The sequence below is a fragment of the Porites lutea genome, chromosome 6, assembly GCF_958299795.1.
Source record: "Porites lutea chromosome 6, jaPorLute2.1, whole genome shotgun sequence".
NCBI classification, from domain to species: domain Eukaryota; kingdom Metazoa; phylum Cnidaria; class Anthozoa; order Scleractinia; family Poritidae; genus Porites; species Porites lutea.
In genome coordinates, this window is record NC_133206.1 from 21,997,295 (window position 1) to 22,021,263 (window position 23,969).

Below are 23,969 nucleotides of genomic sequence, written 5' to 3' on the forward strand. Positions count from 1 at the left end.
GTGCTACTTGGCTAAACTCAAATCAAATCAAATCAAATCAAATCGTAGTAGAGCCCGCAACATTAAAAAAGCGGCTGCTTGTGAATTGAATAGCGCCATAAAAGGACGCAATTTTCAGGTTAATTTATTTCTTTAAGTCTTCTGCATACATTACCGCATAATTATGTCATTCCGCAAGCCATGTCACATGCCATACCGCAAACTCATTCCGCCTTTTACCCTCACCGCACAACCATGTTCACATACTCTTATGCAAGCACGTTTCTCGGCCAATCAGAGCGCGCGTACTATCATAATTAGTTGCTTCATAAAGCAGCATCTAAAGGTTTTTCAAAGAGAGTACCTTCATTGACATTTAGTAGATTGTTGAAAACAATTTGTTGTTTCGTAACCGGATTCGTCACAACACATCTGTAGGCCCCAGTATCCTCTCTTCGGACGCCAACTATGTAGAGGTCTCCACTTTGCGAGATGAGCAACCTGCCATTTTCACCATCGACTATCTTTTCATACGTGGTACTGTTAATTCCTCGAATTTGCCATATAAACTGTGCTTTGGGGAAGCTTTTCACTGCGCTTGTAGGAAATCTCACAGACGAGTAAACCTCAGTGGTGATGGTGTTATCGAAAGCTTCGCGGGAGTGAAGGTCTAGGAGAGAGAAACGGAAAGAAAAAAAGAAGTCAGAAGGATTTAATATGAAATAAAACGAGACCGAAAAACAAAAACAACCAACGCGTTTGTTATGATTAGTCAAAGGTTTCCTTAGTTCAGCGGATACCGGTAATCAATCTTAACTAATACTTGTCCTGCCAAATGATCCTAAAAGACGTCGTTTTTCGAACATTCAAAATATTTTTAAACTTCAGATCAAGGTTAAGAAAGGATCGCAAAACAACCACAGACAACTTCGAAACTAGTCTGTTGTACTAGGGCTCCTGGTTGTACATCACTGTGAATTTATCGAAATTCTGTTTACCGTGAAAAGTAACACGGATAAGACAGAACAAAAACAAGCCCGAATCGTTTCAAATTACGCAGAAACACACAACTGTTGTTAACCAGTTATAAAAACAATTTCCGGAAATTTTGGTTGGGAATTTTCGTTCGGTAAGAGCTGTACGTGTCGTTTAGCATTTGCCTAAAATTTCCGGTTTTGTCACGCCGCGCTAGACTGGATTCTAGTTACAACATGAAACTAGTGCGAAACTCAAGAAACTTGTAAAGGGTAAACGAATTTCCATTCGGAACGTCCCAACCGGGAAAACGGGACTACCTTTTCAGAATTTCCGTTTGTCCCGGGAATTTTCCAGTGGGACGAACCGAAAAAGCTTTTACCATTTACACCCCAACAGGAATTTCCGGGAATTTGTGGTAAATGGTAAACAACCAAAGTAAGTTCATTTAGGCATTTTCTTCACAAAAAGCTAAGATCAAAGGCGGTTTTATTTCTTTTTCTTTTTTTTTTTTTTTAGTTTCCCTAATATATGAACCTATAAATCGTTGCGTTACGGAGTGCTACAAGATTATTTCCAAGCGCTCACATTAAGAGAGTTTGGGGCGCTTGTGCTGACAGCTGTTTGTCTCTTACCATTCAGCAGATAATCGCGGGAACGTACCCTTCCGATCACCAACCGATAAAAAAAGCAGTGATAAGCAATCGGAACACCAAGAGAAGTCGACCAAAATGGGTCCAAAATCATATATTGACTTTATCACAGAAAAGACGATAAACAAAGCCATTGGTTAAACCTTTTCCTTTTAACTTTCATAACAACCGAGCCTTATTTGACATGTTTAGACTAGTCGGCCTTTCAGTTCTTTTTGTGTTTTAAAAAGCGATATAACTGTAACCAAAGCTTGTATTGCAATCAATAATGCATATGCACAAAACCGTCGCGCTTAGATGAAAAGATGTTAGAAACTCAGATGAGGAAGCTAATTGGAGGTATGAATAGACTGATTTCGGTCAGTTTGTTCTTTTGAATGAAGCCGTATTTCATCATTTGAAAAACGTTGAGAAAACTTCTCAGCCGGTTTCTGAAGTGCAGGATAGTAGAATGAATAATATATGCAAACAAAAACAGGAAAACGTTTCAAAAAAGGAAGGTACTGCCCATCTAGCTAATCCGATAAACGCTTTGGACCCGCTCCGATAGGGAGCAAGGCAATACTTGTGAAATAATAACCAAATATGTTATTAATCTTATGTTCAAAAAGCTGAAAAAGAAGAAAGAATTACTGAAAATGTAACTGATAGAAAATCTTTGATTATTTTATAGTGCATGTATCATTAGTTAGACGTTATTGTTACTTAAATGTAAAAGACCTTAATTGTAAACAGAACCGCTAATTCCTTATGCGCTATAATGGGACAATCATGTTTTCGTCATTGGAGAAAGTGGTACGGTCAGACTGTAGTGCAGCAGATATTGAGATAACTATGATTCAACCTAAACAGGAAACGTTACGCCTAAAATAGGAAAAAGTAACCAAGGAAATTACCACCGGTTTAGTTTAATCTGTTGATCGACAAAAAGGGTTCAAGACACTTCAGAACGATACAAAACAGCCTCTAGGTCTTGTTTAGTTCACTACCTATAGGCACTCGTCCACTGTATTTCGAATTGCACAGGCATGGCGATAACAAACTCTAGTTCTGCGGAACAATTTTGCTTGGAGGTGTTTTCTGTGAAACTGCGTGGCGAGTTGATCTTTCTTGCGGTGGTAAATATTTTCCTTTCAATTACTGCATTTCTGGAGAATGCTCTGATTCTGGTTGCGCTACACAGAGAATCTTCACGTCGTCCGCCTTTTGCTTCCATAGTCCTGTATCGTAACCTAGCAATAACGGATCTCTGTGTTGGTATTCTTGTGGAGCCAACGTATATTGCCTATTTGATGTCCTTGATGGACAAAAGATATGATATTTGTCATTACACACGTGTGACATGCTTTTTAACTACAAGTGTACTATGTGCAGTTTCTTTTCTGACCTTGACTGCAATTAGCGTGGACAGACTTCTCGTTGTTTTGCTGAGGTTCAGATACAGACAAGTTGCAAGTTCTAAACGAAAAGTTATAACTGTTATTGTTTTCTGGATATTATCCATCGTTGGAGCTTCACAATACTTTTGGGATCCTCTTTTAAAAGCGTGGCTGTTTGGCAGGACAATAACATTTCTTTGTCTGATTACCTCAATTTTCTCTTACACAAAAGTATTATTCACCCTTCGTCACAACCAAGTTGATGTTCAGAACAGCGCTGCTCGAGGACAATTAAGCCAAGCAATTCCAGGGAACATAGCTCGGTACAAAAAGACAGTGTACAGTGTATTGTGGGTGCAGGCAGCATTGGTCGTTTGTTATTTACCAGTGGGAATAGTGGGAGCACTTACACCTCAAAGAGGGCCAGTGCCTGTAAAGAATTACCTTGCTAGACAATTTACCCTTACTTTAGTTTATTTGAACTCGTCATTAAACCCGCTGCTTTACTGCTGGAAGATCCGAGAAGTAAAGCGAGCTGTAAAAGCCACAATCATACAACTGCTCTTTTTTGTCGACTTAGGTTAACACCAAATTTTAATTTTTAGTGGTGATATATTTTTTTGTTTTTATTGAAATATACCGTTAACTTCTTCTTATAAGCCCTGGGATTAAAACAGCCATAGTAAGTGATATTAGGAGGGCTTACAAACCGGGGAGGAGGGCTTATATCCCAAGGGGCTTATAACCGGGCTTAAAAAAAATAGTTTCATTATTAGTAGGACTGATCAAAATATACGTTTTCAATTTACTCGCTTTTTTAAGCTTCAAAGTATCGTAAAAAATCGAATTAATTTCAATACAAGCTAGAGGAGGGCTTATATCCGGCAGTCTGGAAAATTCAGAAATTTTGTACAAGAAGATTTTATCCTACTCGCCTGGCGAACGTTAAAGGCGATTTTGAAATTTTAATACAATTTTAGATCTCCACGCCCCTATTAGACATATGCCTGGGAGACAATCATCAATATCGTGGCTAACATCTGACATAAAGAAATAAAGTAATGAAAGACAGAGACTATCATAAAAATATGCTGTAAAATATTCTTGAGCGCCCGTTTTTTCTTGTGTCCACTACTTCCACGTTTCCCCTCTACGCAGGCTAGGCTTGCATAGCCACTGGAAACTTAATCAATCTGCCAGAAAAAAGGTAAATACTGAGATGCGCAAGGAGAAATCACACTACTATCGACAAAAAATTGATGCTTGCAAAGCCACAGACCCTGAAATACGTTGGAAAATAATAAATTCACTCACCGGCAAGGGCAATAAAACTACTCTTACTAACGATATCCTAATTAATGACTGTCTCGGCTTTGGACCTGCACCGTTAGAGAGCAAGGCAATACTTGTGAAATAACAGCCAAACATATTAATCTTATGTTCAAAAAGAGCAAAGAATTACTGAAAATGTAACACTGAAAGAAAACCTTTGATTATTTTAGAGTGCGTGTATCATTAGTTAGACGTTATTGTTATTTAAATATAAAAGACCGGCTTTATTGTAAACAAACCGATAACTTCATATGGAGAGTAAGGCACAATAAAGATACCGTTACTGTTACTGTTACTGTTCAGTGGCGGATCCAGAACTTCAGATAAAGGGGGGAGCCCGGTTCTAAAACATTTTTTTCGGCCCTTTGGGCCTCAGTTTCGTCTAGAAATAGGGGGTGCGAGCACCCTGGGCCCCTCCCGTGTATCCGCCACTGCTGTTATATAATTACTGTTACTGATTCCCCCGTCGGGGCTGTTCAAGATAGCCGCGTTGTTTGGAAAAGACACCCCAGGGCACAGGATCGATAAATAAATGATACAAAAACGACTAGAACAACCAGCGAAGTATAGAGCCTGCTCGAGGGAAAGAGTAACAAGTCTTCTTTAAATTTTCAGATTTTTAGTGTTTTGATTAATTATTCAGTCAATTAAGATCAGACAATTAATTACTAATGTGAAATCAAGTTATCAATAAAAATTTTTTCCATCCTAAACCAATCGTGCTCCAGTATTTTCTTAAGCAATGCATTACTGTCATACGAAGCTCTTTGTGCGATCACCTCTCGTAAGCGACCACTAAATCTTCGCTTTAGGTGGTCGCTTACAGGAGGTTCGACTGTAGTTTACTGTTAGTTTCTCCGGCTTTGACTTTTTGTTTTTTGTCAAACTACTCTTTTAAACATATTTTTATCTTTTGAAGAAAATGTTGGAAGTTTCACACTAAAGGTACTAATGACTAGAAATATAGTCAAAGTCGGCTTCTTTAAAGCGGGAAAATATAACAGTTGTAGACTTGCTGATGGAATGAAAATTCTTCGATCCTTTTTTTCTTCACTGAGTTGGTATTTTTATGCTCCTTCAGTGAAGCACCGAATTAAAAGAACATTTGGATATCAACTATTTTTTACTATTAATAAGTTACGACAACTTTCGAGAGTTCCAATCAAACTTACCTCAAAGACAATTCATCTGTTGCATAAAGCAATTTGACGAAAGAGAAATAAAGCCGTCATTTACGGAGTACTGAGATGAAGTTCGTTTAACTTTTAAAACAGTGACCCATACACTCGATATGTTTTCATTCAGCTTCAGCAAGCGAAATTATCTTGGCAAAAGCCCTCTTCCGACTACTTATAAACAATTGTTTCTCGCCCTCACACACAGTCCTGGATTCTAGATTCCACGCCTTGGACTCCGGATTCCAGGTATAGATTCGGGCTCTTTGACAGTGGGACTTAGATTCACGAATCCAGTTGTTAGTGGGATAACGGATTCCTTAAGCTGTATTCAGGATTCTAAAGTCAAGGATTCCGGATTCCAAAAGCATAAATTTCGCGGAATCCTGAATCCCGATTCCCTTACATGGGAAAATGTTTTCGTCATTGGAGAAAGTGATAAGGTGAGACTGTTGTGCAGCAGATATTGGGATAACCATGATTCAGCCAAAACAGGAAACGTTACGCTAAAAACAGGAAAAGGTAACAAAGGAAATTACCACAGGAATAGTTTAATCGCTCTGTTGGTCGACATAAAGGGTTCAAGACACTTCGGAACGATACAAAACAGCTTAGGTCTTGTTTAGTTCACTACCTATAGGCAGTAGTCCGCTGTATTACAAATTGCACAGGCGTGGTGGTAACAAACGCTACTTCTGCGGAACAATTTTGCTTGGAGGTGTTTTCTGTGAAACTGTACGGCCAGTTGGTCTTTCTTGCGGTGGTAAATATTTTCCTTTCAGTTACTGCATTTCTGGGGAATACTCTGATTCTGGTTGCACTACACAGAGAATCTTCACGTCGTCCGCCTTTTGCTTCCATAGTCCTATATCGTAACCTAGCAATAACGGATCTCTGTGTTGGTATACTTGTGGAGCCAACGTATATTGCCTATTTGATGTCCTTGATGGACAAAAGATTTGATATTTGTCATTACACGCGTATGACATACTTTTTTTACAACAATTGTACTATGTGCAGTTTCTTTTCTGACCTTGACTGCAATTAGCGTGGACAGACTTCTCGTTGTTTCGCTGAGGTTCAGATACAGACAAGTTGCAAGTTCTAGACGAAAAGTTATAACTGTTATTGTTTTCTGGATATTATCCATCGTTAGAGCTTCGCAATACTTTTGGAAGCCTCCTTTAAAAACGGAGGGATATTAACACTTCTTTGTCTGATCACTTCAATTTTCTCTTACACAAAAATATTCTTCATCCTTCGTCACAACCAAGTTGATGTTCAGAACAGCGCTGCTCGAGGACAACCAAGCCAAGCAATTCCAGGGAATATAGCTCGGTACAGAAAGGCAGTGTACAGTGCACTGTGGGTGCAGGCAGCATTGGTCGTTTGTTATCTGCCCCTGCGTATAGTGGTAGTAGTTACACCTCAAAGAGGGCCAGTGCCTGTAAAGATTTACCTTGCTAGACAATTTGCCCTTACTTTAGTCTACTTGAACTCGTCATTAAACCCGCTGCTTTACTGCTGGAAGATGCGAGAAGTAAAGCGAGCTGTAAAAGACACAATCAGACAACTGCTCTGTCAACACTAAAATTTTAATTTTTAGTGGTGATATATTTTTTTTGCTTTTATTGAAATATAATGTTAACGTCTTCCTATAAGCCCTGGGATTAAACAGCTATAGTAAGTTGTATTAGGAGGGCTTACAAACCGGGGGGAGGGCTTATAACCCAAGGGGCTTATAACCGGATCAAAATACTTTTCAAATTTACTCGCTTTTTTAAGCTTCAAAGCTTCGTAAAAAAAACGAATTAATTTCAATACAAGCCAGAGGAGGGCTTATATCCGCCAGGCTCGAAAATTCAGAAATTTTTTACAAGAAGATTTTATTAATGATCTTAATAAATCTTGAATCTTTTAATGACCCTATCCTACTGGCCTGGCGAACGTGGAAGGCTATTTTAATTCTAATACAGTTTTAGATCTCCACGCCCCTATTAGCGCATATGCCTGTGAGACAATCATCAATACCGTAGCTGACATCTGACGAAAGAAAGTAATGAAAGGCAGAGACTATCATAAAAATATGCTGTAAAATATGCCTAGTGTGGCCACTGGAAACTTAATCAATCTGCCACAAACAAGGTAAATACTGAGATGCGCGAAGCGAAATCACACTACTATCGCCAAAAAATTGATGCTTGCAAAGCCACAGACCCTAAGATGTGTTGGAAAATAATAAATTTACTCACTGGCAAGGCCAATAAAACTACTCTTATTAATGATATCCCAGTTAATGACTGTCTCAGCTTTACTTCAAATCTGGGACAACTGGTTTGGAAATCTGGACAACTGAAAATTTTTTGGGCGAGGTAGTTTTTCTTGTTATTCGAAAGGCCTTTAATTCAGTTGATCATTCGATTTTGCTAGAGAAAGTTGAGTTTATGGAGCCTCTGATAGGAAACTGATGTGGTGTGAGTCCTATCTATAAACCGCCCGACAGCAACAATGTTTCGGCGGTAGATGGACATTTATCTTTTCATAGAAACTTACTCTGTGAAGTTCCTCAGGGGTCTATTCTTGGCCGTCTGTAATTTCTTATTTATACAAATGACTTATCAAATTGCTTAGAGTTTACTACCCGCTGTTTACATACGGACGATAGCCAAATATTTGCTTCTAGTATTCACGCAGATGTTCTTGCTAATATTATCAATTCTGATCTAGAAAACCTTTGTGATTGGCTCACAGTTAATAGGCTCCAATTTTACCCTTTAAAAATTTAGTTAATGCTCATTTGATCGCCATATTACTTGAATAATAAATCTGAAGATTTACCAAATGCTATATCCATTGACAATAATATTGTTTCTCATGTAACCTCCAATAAATGTTTGGGAGTTTTATAAAATAAAACCCTCTCTTTAGAGACACATTGAGTATATATTTATAAAGGCGTACTCTAGTGTAGGAGTTCTAAGAAGAATTAATCCTTTTCTCGCGCTTTACATTCTTGCTAAACTTATGCATTTCCCTTGTACAACCTTAGTTTGATTACTGTTCGCCCTTATGGGATACTTGTGGAAAGCAACTAAAAGATAAATTGCAAAAAAATCGAAACCATGCGGGTAGGGTCGTTTTCTTAAACTCGTCAATAAGCCCGTAGTTGCTCTATATACGGCTGGAGGACCTGAGAAGTAAGACATTCTGGGAAAGTTACAAGCAGTATCATGATGACGATGACGATGATGATGATGATGATGATGATTATTATCAATATTATTATTTTGACGCACCAAACTAACTCTTTGACCCGATTTGTAGAGCACAGAATATATAGTGAGTAAAAGATACAAACCAAAACAGGAAAACGTGATACAAACAGGGAATTTGTTGCAAAGGAAATTGCCGCCCATAGTTAATCTTTTGATCGACAAAAAAAATGTTTCAACACCCCTTGAATAGCGCGATAGAAACCTTAAAGTCATGGGGTCATATATGTGCTAGGATACTAAGCACAGGTCTTTTCTCTCCTTTTGGCATTACACAGACATGGTGGCGCTAACAAACTTTACAGGGGATGAACACCAGAACGTTGGCTTGGAACAATTTTGCTTGGAGGTGTTTTCTGTGAAACTGTACGGCCAGTTGATCTTTCTCGCTGTGGTAAATATGTTCCTGTCAATTAGTGCAATTTTTGGGAATACTCTGATTCTGGTTGCGTTACACAGCGAATCTTCACTTCGTCCGCCTTTTGCCTCCAAATACCTGAATCATAACCTAGAGATAACCGATCTCTGGGTTGGTATCCTTGTGGAGCCCGCGTATATTGCCTATTTGATGTCATTGATGGACAAAAGATTCGATATTTGTCATTACACACGTGTGACATGCTTTTTCATAACATTGGTACTTTGTGCAGTGTCTTTCTTGACATCCTCTGCAATAACCGTGGATAGACTTCTCGTTATTTTGCTGAGGCTCAGGTACAGACAGTGGCCACTAGCTCAAAAGTCTTACAGTCTCTCGGTGGTTGAGAAGTCCCACTAAGGCACTCGACGGACCACTTCCCCCAGATGAAATCACAGAAATGGGTTTGAGAAAGACACGTCCGTCTGTTTTTATCAAGACCAAAATTAGTATCAGCCCAGTATCTCGGACGCTTTGGTCGCTAATCCAGCCCGAGTGACATAAAAGAACGTGAAGTAATATATTTTATTCCATTAACGAACTGAACACAAGACATTGAGCATTTTTAAAATTTAAAGCAGCTGTTACAGCCGCCCAGTAAAGCTACTGCTAGGGATTTCCAAATGATGCAGTTCGTCAAAGTGAATAAGTTTCGCAAAGAAGTAGTAAGTCATCTGTTTAACTGTAAATTATCGGAACTGAGCGTTCTCAATATCCCCTGTAGCATTTCTAAATATGTTTTATTTGCTCGGAACTGTTAAAGGAGCTGTGTAACGGCAGTCCAGTTCATTTTGTTTAATTTTGCCAATTACTCGCCCTCAATCGCTATGGAACTTGAAGTAAGCAAAGAAATTACAGGCAAATGACAAAATCAGAGATCCAAGAATCTGTTTCAGTCTTCGTCAGTTTTGCCCATCCGTGGCATCTGTTGTTTCTGTTATGTTATTTTAATCTTCCTTTAAAGTTTTAAGCGGTTATTTTTATGTTTCTCTAAATTTTAACGGCATTTTGTAATTTCCTAATTTGGCTGAATTTCGTGACACAGCTCCTTTAGTTGTCCAACTGAAACACCATGTAACTTAAGAATCGACGGGCTCTGGGAACGAGAAGTCTAACTGAGGCCTATGAGGTATTTCCGTTTCCGGTACTTGACCCAAGTAGAAGTTCCTACAAAGTGTTCGTGTCCAGGCTTCTAGCAGTTTGAGTATAGGATGCGTTGCCACACGTACGTCGAACGATGGAGCGATATCAAGCTTTAGTTATCGCGAGACAAATGATAACAGACCCCGTTGTTTTTGTTTTCACGCATGGAACTTGTTATGTTAAGACTACTCCGCCAGTTTTTTTTTTCTGCGATAACAGGAGCCGGCTCCTGGCGATAAAGAATATTACTAAATCAAAGCAAGCCAAAAAATATGCAAACAACTATGAGGTCAGCCTCAACATGGATAGCAATTAGAATTTTCCATATTTACGTTAACATTTCAAACTTAATTGTACTAAAGGGACGATTGGTAGAGCTTATGATAGTTAATTACAAATGGCTGTAAACCTAAACAGGAAAACGACGCCAAAACAAGAGCTACACAATAGAAAATTACTTCCGATCTAGTGTTGCGAACTGTACAAATACAAGGGCCGGCGGCATGCCTATCATTATCGGCACTGCAGAGAAATGGCCTTCACAAATTTTACAGAAGATGAAAACCAAAAGACAGGTTTAGAAGAGTACTGTTCGTTTGAATTTTCCGGGGAAGTACGTAGTCTATTGATCTCTCTCTCAGTGGTAATGATTATCCTGTCGATTGCTGCATTTCTGGGGAACACCCTGATCCTAGTTGCTCTGCACAAAGAATCCTCACTTCTAAGTCCGCCTTTTGCTTCCAGAGTCCTTTATCGTAACCTAGCGGTTACTGATCTCTGTGTTGGTGTCATCGCGGAGCCCATGTATATTGCCTTTTTGATGTTTGTAGTGAACAAAAGTTATAATATCTGTCATTACACACGAGTGACATGTTATTTCATCACTAGTACACTTTGTGCATTGACTTTCTACACGTTGACTGCGATAAGCGTGGACAGACTTCTCGTTCTTTCGCTGGGGCTGAGATACAGACAAGTTGCAAGTTCTAAAAGAAAAGTTGTGACCGTAATTTGTTTATGGATTTTTTCCATTGTCCGCGCATCTCTGTATTTGTGGAATCCTAGCATAGCGCGACAGCTGAACAGAATCCTCTCACCTCTTTGTCTAACCACCACAATTTTCTGTTACACAAAAATTTTCTTCTCTCTTCGTCGTAACCAAATTCAAGTTCATACCATCGCTTCTCAAGGACAATCAGGCCAAGCAATCTCACCGCTAAACACAGCTAGATACAGAAAAGCAATTTACAGTGCACTGTGGGTGCAGGTAACGATGATTGTTTGTTATGTGCCAGCGAGCATAGTAGTGGCTATGACACCTGAAAAAGGACCAGTGCCTTTATCACTTTACCTTGCTAGGCAATTAACTGTTACTTTAGTTTATTTGAACTCGTCGTTAAACCCGCTGCTTTATAGCTGGAAGATCAGAGAAGTAAGGCAAGCTATGAAAGTTACTATCAGACAACTGCTTTGTTTGGCGAGTTAGTTCTTGATATAAGCTTACTTTTTGGTGACAATGCATGTCCAGTTTCATTGAAGTAATATGCAGGTTAGAAAATTGCCATGATTTTAGTTTAGATTTCATAAGAACATGGGCGGTTTTTGTTTTTAAGTTTAAACAGCTAAGCTTAAATTTTGATATCGGGAGACTATAGCGAACATCAATTGTGAATATCATTGAAATATTTGAATGAAGTTGGTACTGCTGGATATTTCAAAATTATATAACGTAAGAAAAAAAGTTAAGCAACCCTGAAGAATTACACCTTTGTTAACTGTTTTGAAGGAACATTTTACAAAAAATTATTTCATTTTACTCAAAGAAACGGTAGCTTTTCGTAGCTCAAGTCGAGCGTACCTCACAGGATTTCAAGCTGATGAATTCATCTAGCTTGCAGCGTTACTTATACATGTAAGCTCAGTAATAATAAAGTTTATCTTTGCAGCTTTGACTCAAGTTGTCGATCCTTTCTTTCAACCCTTCTATCCCAGAAATAGACCACATGAGCATGGCGTTCAACCCGTGGGGGTGGAGGGGCTACTCAACAACGTCTTATACGGGGAGGCTCCATCCCGAGGTCCCACCCCTCACCCTTTTATATCCCATTTTTGACAGAAGAGGTTCCCCTTTTGTATACCCTCTATCGACAAATTGATAGTACCCCCCTTTTACATACCTAATTTAGAACTCTGCATTCCTTTTAACTGCCGTAAATTAACCGTCTTTTTAACATGGATAAATCACTTAACCACAAAGTTTTTTTGTCTCTTTCACATCCCTAAAACGCGTCTGTTAGCCCTTTTTGGTCCTTTTAAGGACCGAAGTGATAGATTTCCCTACCCTTTCACATACTTCAACTAACGAAATCCTTGCCCTTTCATATACCTAAAGCCTGAAAAAGCACCCCTTTCGGGCGGAACCTCCTTGTGTAGGCCATTAGAGGGAGTATCCCCACCCCCACCCCCCCACCCCGGGGATCAACTCGTGCACATCGTTGCCTATACTTAACCATGAGCTGATCATTTCAACATTTCTTGTCATTTCACATTACCTTCTACCAAACGTCTCACTGGACCAGTTTCAGTTTCAAAACGTTTCTGTCTGATGAATCCATTCACGGGAAGCCGGACACCCTTGATACTTTCGCCCCATGGAGTCCAAGACAGTCTTGTATTTTGGATTCCATGCCGCGGATTCCGGATTCCAGGTACTGCAGTCCGGATTCCAATCCGGCCTTATATGTATTCCGGAATCCAAAACCCAGGGATTCCGGATTCCACAGCAAAATTTCCTGGATTCCGGAATCAGTCAACAAGCGAAAATTTCCCCGAGTCCGGAATCCTGATTCCCCTACATGGGGCGAATACTTCCCTGGGCTGCCAGCCGAGTGATTCCACTTCTGGCGAGCCTGATAGTAAACAGGTCGCCGTTATCAGTAAAGAGATTTCCCGGTTTCGTTTTCGCTTTCAAAACAAACGCACATATAGTTTTGATTCTTTGTGGGCTCACTACAATTTGCTCTTATTCAAAAATTTTTTTCACTCTGCGTCGCAATCAAGTTGTTGTTCAGATGGAACACTCTCACGGACACCCGATTCAAGCAATTCAACGCAACGTAGCTCTTTACAAAAAGGCAGTGTACAGTGCACTGTGGCTGCAGGTAACATTGCTAGTTTGTTATCTACCAGTGGGTATACTACGGCATACCACCCAATCAAGAGAGATGTCTTTTCCGGTTTACATTGCTAGGCATTTCACAGTTACTTTAGTTTATTTAAACTCGTCGTTAAACCCGATAGTTTATTGCTGGAAGATCAGACAAGTAAGGAGGCTGTAAAAGATACAATCGGACAGTTTCTCTGTTCTCCTAATTTATAGTTCATTTTAATGTAGTCAAATGTAATTGGTTCTCAGTTTTATAACAACTGAGGTATCTTAAGAAATAACTGCCTGTTTTAGCCTTGATCTGTTGTACAAGTGTAGTGTCGTGAAAACCTTCTATTTGTTAGCTGTTTATTGATTCCCGACACAATTCAGCCGAATTAGTTGCCATGGATAAGAGATATGACATCATAAGTCACATGACTCCTTGTTATATTTTAGGAGAATCAGAGAAGTAAGCGAAGCCCCGAAAAATACAATCAGAAAAATTTGCTGTTCTTCTAGTTGTTTTTTCTTCACAAAAAATAATCTTAGCGATAATTCTCTTGGCATTCGTAAAACCTTTCTGTGTGGGAAAAAATACCAAGTCATGAGTTAACCTGTACCACCGCAGATTTAAAACGTAAAAGCTAGTGATTGTGTTTAAGCTACCAAAGCCTACGTGGCAGCTGGTACACGCCCACGATTCAATGTAAGTCATTGGTCAGTACAGGGGGGCGGGGGGGGGGGGGGGAGGGGGGAGCTACTTCCCAAACATTCTCTTAAATGAAATCCTAACGATGTTCTCACAACTTGCAAAGCGATCAGCAAAGGTCTTGCCAACGGATTTGTGTACTGATCATGCCCATTACGTCAAAATCCATTGATCAACGGTTTTGAGAAGAAACAAAAACATGGCGGTCGAAGGCGGGACTGTTTCTCACTATTATATTTTGGTAATTGGCAAATTTATTGCTTTTATGTCGCTTTTCGGACATAGTGTGTGGTTTTCCTTTTCTGTTAAACAATTTCACTCTGCAGAATTTGGAATATGCAACATATAGCTCCGTACAGCCGATAAGAGCTGCCGAAGAGTTGAGCTATCGAGCAGTGTTTTGCTGCAAACCTTAGGAAAGTTAAAGTCGCTTCACGGTACAGAGCTTTCAGTAGTAGTTGTGATTTGTTTATTACGATCGTTTTGAATTTTAACTTTGGATTCAAGGTGTTGACTGATCGTAATAAACGAAGTGAAATGTTATGAAGTGTGAATGTTTATGTAGTTACGGATTGTAGAGCTGTAAGCTCATATGTATAGAGCTCTCTGAATATACTAGCTTCCGATAAATTTCACAGTTTCTCCAGTAATTTTTATCAGCATCAAGTTATCCTTACCCTGCAAAAACGATGTAACCTATAAATCGATCGAGCGCATTGTTGGTGGTTAAGATCTAACACGGTTTCCCCCGCAATTTCACTACCGAAAGACAAATACGATATGCAAGAAAAACAAAGATGCATGATATTATTTTTTCTAGTTTTTTAAGTATTTCTGATTTCCTCTGCCGGTTCGCTTCTTGCTTGTAAAAAGTTTAAAAATATTTACTGTAGAAAAAATACCGCAATTATCCGCTGACCACCACGCACGGTGACCGCTTTGCAAGTTGTAAGAACATCGTTTCTCGGTCCAGACCTCGTTTCTTCCCCCCCCCCCCCTCCCCTCCACCCTGGGTGAGTATATTCCCACGTACAGGAGGTGTAGAGGGTCTGCGATGCAGGTTAAATGTATCAGCGCTTTCTAAAACTCCAACTTTATTACAAACGGTCATCTCGTGATGCAAGTGTCATTTGCGAAATATCCTAGAGTGTATATTGATGAAAACGTAAACTGGGAATGTCGCATAAAAAATATGTATCTGTGGAAAGATTGTTTCTTCTTTTAGTGCAGTTACTAGTGAAGAATATTATTTCAAGTTTCCATTACTGAAAATGTCATTTGGGAACCTGCGGCTTCGGTCTTTCTCAAAAGCTCAAAACTCGTGTAGCCCGTGTTCGAATGTCTGCCCGGATGTCGATGATTTGTTCCCGGCACTGGGTCAGGTTGGCGAAAGCGGCTTAATCACCAAACTGTACATGTATCATGTAATCACTATAATCATAGGAGTATTCCTGAGAATCTGAGATCTCTAGATTGGTGTCTCGTGACGACATCACTTCTTTTCGATTGATCCCCGTACCCATTGTTTAATGAAAACTTTCCGTGTTATACTGGAGATGAATTGTGGAACAGCTTCGAAGCAGTTTTGAATGATTTTACACACATGGCATCCTTGAAAACCAGGTTTAATATGTGTTCAATAGCGCATCATTATCAAATATTTCAGTTAGATGTAACAGATTTTCATTTTCTTTTAAAATATTGCATGCTGAACAGAGGAAATTCTTATCATGTTTGTTGATGTTGCTAAAACTCGTTGTTGCGAATCGTCTCGTGTAACATCACCTTAAAGGAAAGAAATTTGTACTCCTAATAATTAACAAAAGAGGGTCTCGTATTAGGATGACCACCAAGTTGGTTTCTCTTTAATACGATCCCATCGTATGAGTTTTATTTTGAGGCCCTAACACTGTGTGTCAGCAGAGCACAGGAAAGTGAACTGGAAATTTAAGCCAAAACAGGAACAGGTTACAAAAACAGGGCAAAGTCGTAAAGGAAATTACCCCCTTTTTAATTAATCTGTTAATCTACAAATAAACTGAGTGTTTAAAAACACCTTGAGGGATGTTACCATAGCTGAGTCATATATGCTACTACACTAGGCTCTCGTCCGCTTAATTTTGTATTTCACAGACAAATGGCAGTAACAAACTTTACAGGCGATAAAAACCAAGGAATACTGGAACAATATTGCTCGAAAAAAGTTTTTATGGAAGTACACGGCGAGTTGATCTTTTTTGCAGTGGTAAATTTGTTCCTGTCGATAACTGCACTTTTGGGGAACACTCTGATTCTAGTTGCGCTTCGAAGAGAATCATCACTTAGTCCGCAGTCCAAACTCCTGTATCGTAACTTAGCCATAACTGATTTTTTTGTTGGTATCATTGTGGAGCCTGCGTATGTTGTTTATTTGGTGTCCATGGTGAACAAAAGACACGGAATTTGCCATTACGCTCGTGTGACATGTTTGATTGCAGCCTTCGTACTATGTTTGGTGTCTCTGTGTACCTTGACTACAATAAGCGTGGAACGACTTCTTCGCCTGTTACTGGTGCGCAGATACAGACAAATTGTCACTTACAAAGGAACATGTATAGCTGTAATCGTTATTTGGGTTTTGTGCGTTGTCGGCACATTAACACAATTTTGGAATCCTTTTGTAACTTTTCTGTGGGGCTATATAGTTTTGATTCTTTGTGGGCTCACTACAATTTGCTCTTATTCAAAAATTTTTTTCACTCTGCGTCGCAATCAAGTTGTTGTTCAGATGGAACACTCTCACGGACACCCGATTCAAGCAATTCAACGCAACGTAGCTCTTTACAAAAAGGCAGTGTACAGTGCACTGTGGCTGCAGGGAACATTGCTAGTTTGTTATCTACCAGTGGGTATACTACGGCATACCACCCAATCAAGGGAGATGTCTTTTCCGGTTTACATTGCTAGGCATTTCACAGTTACTTTAGTTTATTTAAACTCGTCGTTAAACCCGATAGTTTATTGCTGGAAGATCAGACAAGTAAGGAGAGCTGTAAAAGATACAATCAGACAGTTTCTCTGTTCTCCTAATTTATAGTTCATTTTAATATAGTCAAATATTAATTGGTTCTCAGTTTTATAACAACTCAGGTATCTTAAGAAATAACTGCCTGTTATAGCCTTGATCTGTCGTACAAGCGTAGTGTCGTGGAGGCCTTCTGTTTGATAGCTGTTTATTCATTCCCGACACAATTCAGCTGAATCAGTTGCCATGGATAAGAGATATGACATCATAAGTCACATGACTCGTTGTTATATTTTAGGAGGATCAGAGAAGTAAGCGAAGCCCCGAAAAATACAACCAGAAAAATTTGCTGTTCTTCTAGTTGTTTTTTTCTGCACAAAAAATAATCTTAGCGATCATTCTCTTACAGCATTAGTAAAACCTTTCTGCATGGGAAAAAATACCAACTCATGAGTTACCAAAATTCACCAGCCTAACCTGTGCCACCGCAGATTTAAAACGCAAAAGCTAGTGATTGTTTTAACAGGCGTATATAGATGACTATCAGTCAATAAGCTAATCCTAAACTTGACTAAAACTGACTTTGTGTTTAAGCTATCATAGCCTGTGTAGCAGCTGGTACACGCGCACGATTCACTGTAAGTCATTGGTCAGTATATTCCCACAGGAGGTGTAGAGGGTCTGTGACGCAGGTTAAATGTATCAGCGCTTTCTAAGACTCCAACTGTATTACAAACGGTCATCTCGTGATGCAAGTGTCATTGCGAAATATCCTAGAGTGCATATTGATCAAAACGTGAACTGGGAATGTCGCATAAAAAAATATGAATTTGTGGAAAGATTGTTTCTTCTTTTAGTGCAGTTACTAGTGAAGAATATTATTTCAAGTTTCATTACTGAAAATGTGATTTGGGAACTTTGGTCTTTCTCAAAAGCTCAAAACTCGTGCAGTCCGAATTTGAATGTCTGCCCGGATTTGTTCCGGGCAATGGGTCGTTGGCGAAAGCTTAATCACCAAATACATGTATCATGTAATCACTATAATCATGGGAGAATTCCTGAGTATCTGAGATCTCTAGATTTGTGTCTCGTGACGACATCACTTCTTATCGATTGATTCCTTTACCAATTATTTAAAGAAAACTTTCCGTTTTATACTGGAGATGAATTGTGGAACAGCTTCGCAGCAGTTTTGAATGATTTTACACACGGCATCCTTGAAAACTAGGTTTAATATGTGTTCAATAACATATCATTATCAAATATTTTAGTTAGAATTATCAGACTGGTTAGATATAATAGATTTTTATTTTCTTTTAAAATATTGCATGCTGCACTGAGGAAATTCTTACCATGTTTATTGATGCTGCGTGTAAGTTAACCAAGTAAATGCTGCAGCTTTAAAATTTAGAGTAAAAGTGACGATTATTTCTTGTGTCCTTGCCCTTTGTTATTATTCTTTTTAAAATGTTTATGAAATATTAAATATATGAATTTCATTTATTGGAACTGCGGAATGAAGACGCTACTTATGCAGCTGCGAAAAAAGAGGCTTGAAAAGAAACAGGCTTGTCGGGATTTGAGCCCCGACCTCTGCGATACCGGCAAGTGCGGTGCTCTAACCAATTGGGTTAGCAGGCCACCGAGGTCCGTTATATACCCGGGAGAGATGAGGATGTGTAACCTCTTCAACATACTCATCTTCAAGACAAGAGACAAGCAATCCGACGTTAACCGTCTACATTATTGCCCGTGTGCCATGCGTCGAAAAGGGTGGGGAAGAAAAGGAATCTAGGGGAGGGGGATTGAGGAAAGAAACAAATGTCTTGGACCCTCTTCTTTCTTTTTTCCGGTTTACGAATACCCTTGTGCCAAATTTTTTTTCTTCTTCTATTTTCCGTCTCTTGAGCTTTATCAAACAGTGCGCACTGTGATTTCAACTTGAGTTTTTCGAGGACGGATCTCTGGAGCCAGGGTATTTTACGAATTAAAGCGCCAATTATCATGCGCACTCGATCTGAAACTTGCGAGCTACATTGTTGCACATAAAGACTTACTTAGCGGTCAGTTACAAGAGTTCGGGTGAAACAAATTGTCAATGAATCACTATTAAGACATCAGTTGTATCTTCCATGAGAGTGGCCGCTTAATAGAGGTTCTACTGGGTTGATTCGCCCCATGTAAGGCAATCAAAGTCAGTCCTGGATTCTGGATTCCACGCCGTGGATTTCGGATTCCAGGTACTGGATTACACTCTTTTTCAGTGTAACTCGGATTCTGGATTCCATCGTTAGTGGTATTCCGGATTCCTTGAGCTGTATTCCGGATTCCAAAGCACAGTATTCCGGATTACACAAGCAAAATTTTGACGAATTCCGGATTCCACAAGCAAAAAGGTTCTCGGGTTCCGGAATCCGAATTCCCTTGGCAGTGAAGTTAATGGTTTGAACTCAGGCCTAAGTCATGTCGTGCATAGGTCATGTCAATTTCACTCTGAAAATGACTACCACATATAGATTCTTGAAACTTTAGTCAATATCAACAACACTCCTTTTCAGGACTACAATCACCAGGAAGATTATATTCCAGCAACTTTTAAGTTGCTGGAATATGAATATTGGAACCTCTTTAAAGAGGTTCGACTTGCCTTCTCCTAATCAGTTGCTTCGTTTTTGCTCTTTGGTCGGGAACGAATGCGAGTGACTGGTGACGACGCGCGAGGGACCACGGGAAGGAGAACGAAGAGCCGATGTTAAGAGCCAGTTTCCTCCTTCCCGCCTTCCTTTGTGCGCACATTTACATCGAGAAAAGGAGGTCTGGGAACGAGGCAGAGGTTCAGCTGTATTCAAAATGCAGTGTTTTGCATTTTGCGACTGATTTTAAAACTGACTATCTTATGTGATTGGCCAGAGGTAAGGTTAATTTTGCGATAAATTAATTGAAAACCTCTCTATAAAGAAGGGTAGTACTCACAAGCTATCCGTATTACGGCCTTCAAACTCAGTGCTGATCCCATGCTGCTCCTTGCAATGCATCTGTACACTCCAGCGTCATTCCAGGTAACGTTAATAACAGTTAAATTTCCATCTGCTCCCATTAATCTGTGTCGTCCAGTATTGGAACTGAGTGTCAGCATTGTGCCATTATGGGTCCATGTGTAAGTCACTGGTGACGAGCCGATAGCTACGCAAGACATTGTGGCGTTTGTATTTTCAGCAGTTGTTACATCCGTCGGTTGGGTGAAAAACTTAAGTGCTATTGTATCTGTGGAATTATCATGATAAATAGGGGATATTACACAGTGGCGAAAAGATATGAATTTTATGTTTGAGTGGCAAAAACAATCTTGCTCTTGCCACGAGAACGTTATAATTCGTTTCTTTTTGGCAAGCTGACGTGCAATTATCTTTTCGTCAAATGGACAATTTATCTTTGTAGAGACTGAAAACTTAAAAAAATACCTTGTACTTCGTATTATTGGTTATTTGCTATGTGATATGAAACTTGAATAGTCATAACAATAACAGTCATATTTTATCCCCTCTTTCCCCTTTAGGGGTGTCTCGCTCTCCACGCCCACTTTGCACTTGCTTGAAAAAACGTGGAAAAATTAAATCTGTTCTCAATGCTGTTCTCGAGGAGAAAGCACGTGCGTATATAAACCAATTAGAGGCCTGGGAGCAGGCTGCACATTGTAACTGTTGCAGGCGTTCAGGCCCGGGGAGGCTCCCATATGAAATGGGCATGGATGCTGGTCGAAATTTTGAATTAAACCCCTAAAGGAGACCAGTCTGGGCGTGGCTCAACCTTCTTTTGACCCCTAAAAAAGGCCATTTTTAAACTTTGATTGCATAAATCGAGTAAATAAAACAAATTTAAAATATATATTTCTATATATAATTCTTCGCGTGCAACCCTAAAAGAGACCTTTACCGCTAAGTATAATGGCGTTTTGTCCAGAACACCTTTAGTGAGGCCAAAATCCCAAATTTACACTCCTAAGGGAGACGACGAGCATCCCTGCCCCTTTCATATGAGTGTCCCCCCCTCCCCAGGCGTTCAGGTAGTGGAGTGTGGCACGAAGTCAATGAGCGGAAAGAAAAAATAAAAATACTAAGGAGGAGGAACATAAGGAGAGAGAAGGAAACTTCGCTTTCACTCCCTATGTCACATCCTTGCTCTTTCTCCAGCTCATTTGCCGTTCCTGCTATCTGAACACCTGGAACAAGCTTGCATAATGTTGTCCCAATAGTTTCGTTTCCTATTATAAAAGGGGAAAGTTCTGATAACTTCGGTGATTATTAAGTTATAACCAGGACGTACAGAGAAATTCCCATTCATCCATTCCTACTCTCACTCTATTTCGACCCTACTTGTGAAAGAAAGGTAAAGACAAACAGTTTTTACTGCGTATCTGCCCTTTTTGGCTTTATACGCAAACAACTGAGAAGTATATCAACCGAGGGATACTCAATAACGTTTTCTACTTGAGGCTCTGCCCATAGGTCCAACTCCTTACCCTTTTATGTAGCATTTTTGGCAGAGAAGGTACCCCTTCATCATACCTTCTATTGACTAATCTTCCACATAGCTTGTTTGTCTTTTAAAAACAAATAAATCACAAAAACAGAACCTCAACTTTTTCACAACCATAGAATGCATAATTGGGGCCTTTCTACAGACCGAAATGACAAATTTTCCTACTCTTTCATATCCTTGGAATGCCTAAATCCCTACCCTTTCAGATACCTGAAGCCTGTAAAGCCCCCGAAATGATCCCCAACCCTGAAATGATCCCCAAATCGACCTCAAAATGATGCCCATTTCTCTTCACGTCGCCCCCGGAATGATCCCTAATTAATTTTAGGAATGCAATTTGATATACAGTCGACTCCCGATAACTCGAGCCCTCGCTAACTCGAACCTCGCGCTAAACTCGAACCAAAATCGATTTCCCCTGGATTTCCGTCATACATTCACTGCAATTTTACCCTCGGTAACTCGAACCCTCGATAACTCGAACCAATTTTTGTTTCCTCTCAGGTCATCTGTTATATAATTTTACCCTCGATAACTCGAATAATGTTTTGAGCCCTTAAAAAGTCGGGAAAAAAGCCGTCTACTGGCGTCCGAAACATTGAATTTTGGATTTCCTATTGACATGTTGTGGGAGTGTAGTCTACTAGTGGAGGCTGATGTTGATTGCCACAGGCTAACGTGAAGCAGCTTTACTTCTCAAAACAGTAAAAGGCTATGTTAGGCTATGTTTTGTTACGTTACGTTCTGATTTATAATCTAAAAGTATCTTTTAATTTTCACTTGACATTTCTACAATTAAATGTGATTAAAATGTTCACTGTGCAGTAAAAACTGTTTTTTACCTTACTCTCGGCTATTTTCTTCGAGCTCCCGATAACTCGAACTTTTTTCGATTTCCTTTGAAGGTTCGAGTTATCGGGAGTCGACTGTACTAGAACTATGTATCGAGCAAAATGCACAACATTAATTAAAGTTTTACTAATAATCGTCACGCTTTCGCATTCTTTAATGAAACGAATTTGGAATTACACTTTGAACTGGATTAAAAGAAAATATTATTTGATACACAAAGTCAAGTATATTTTTAGCAACACCATGAACTGCATCTGATAACATCAAGAAATTAAAAACATTCCAATGCATAACATTTTGTAGCATAACTACTTAGGTCATTATAGCCCGGGTCACAGAGAAAACTGCACAGATGTTAAATTCGATGATAAAATGATGATAAATGATGATAAAACTGTCTGTATACCTAGGATAATGATTTTAAGAATGGTGTTTTAACACTTTTCAAAATTTTAATATGATATCGAAGATGCAAAAGTAGACATGAAGGCGATTAGATGGCGAAAGCCCCAAAAAATCACATGATTTAGTGAAATGTTAAATGCGATTCAAGAACGTAAACCATGTAACAGACTTGTAATAATTCAGTGGTGGAATACCATTCCATTCCAAGAATAAACTGGGGATCATTTCGGGATCGGTGTCATTTCGGGGTCGAATTGGGGATCATTTATGGGTTGGGGATCATTTCGGGGTCGGGAGCATTTTGGGGGCGGCTGTACAAGCCTGAAAAAAGTACCCCTTTCGGGCAAAACCTCTCCGGCCCGTATAGCCCATTATAGGGAGTGCCCCCGGGAAAAAAAATCATCAGATTTAGCAAATGAAGCTAAAATGGAGCTAATCTCGTAAAATGAGTTTGATCCGGGTTTAACTGCCATATTGGTGAATGATTTGCTTTTGTGCTTCGTAACATTTAAATTCCAGAAATCACTGTAGGAATGAAAAGTAAACACCTTTAAACGCTCCATTTGACAGATAAGACAGCTGGGATGCTAACCCTTGGCATTGTTGAGCAATGCATGGGCAGAAAAAAATAATATTATTGTTAACATCCGATAATATAAGGTCTTCAAGGGCAATCAAATTGAATAGACTTTATAAAGAATGGTAGAGAGAAATCACTCATAAATTTTTTCAAGAGAAATTATCAAGGGAAGCTCGAAAGACATGATATTGTAAAAATCTACCTCATTCGAATGGCAGGCATTAAAATTTAATATTAGTAAAAAGTTAATATTTATACTGAAAGGTTGAATTTGCCTGACAAAATAATGGTCTGGCGAGAATTGCTTCTTCCTAAATATAAAGCCAAAGAAGTACCGGCTCAGTTTGTTGCTGAAATTTTTTTTCTTTTTCCGGCGTAGAACTTGGGACGTTCAGACATTACACAA

At 39.3% G+C, this 23,969-nt stretch overlaps 1 protein-coding gene across 1 annotated transcript in view; it reads right to left on the reverse strand.

Annotated features, from left to right (window-relative positions):
• Positions 1 to 23,969, reverse strand: part of LOC140942021 (uncharacterized) — a 36,082-nt gene that overhangs the window by 11,943 nt on the left and 170 nt on the right. Inside the window, exons 2-3 of the mRNA XM_073391013.1 lie at positions 20,161 to 20,451; positions 344 to 649 (exon numbers count right to left, since the gene is read on the reverse strand). Coding sequence (XP_073247114.1) covers positions 344 to 649; positions 20,161 to 20,451 — 597 coding nt within the window. The remainder of the gene's footprint in view (positions 1 to 343; positions 650 to 20,160; positions 20,452 to 23,969) is intronic.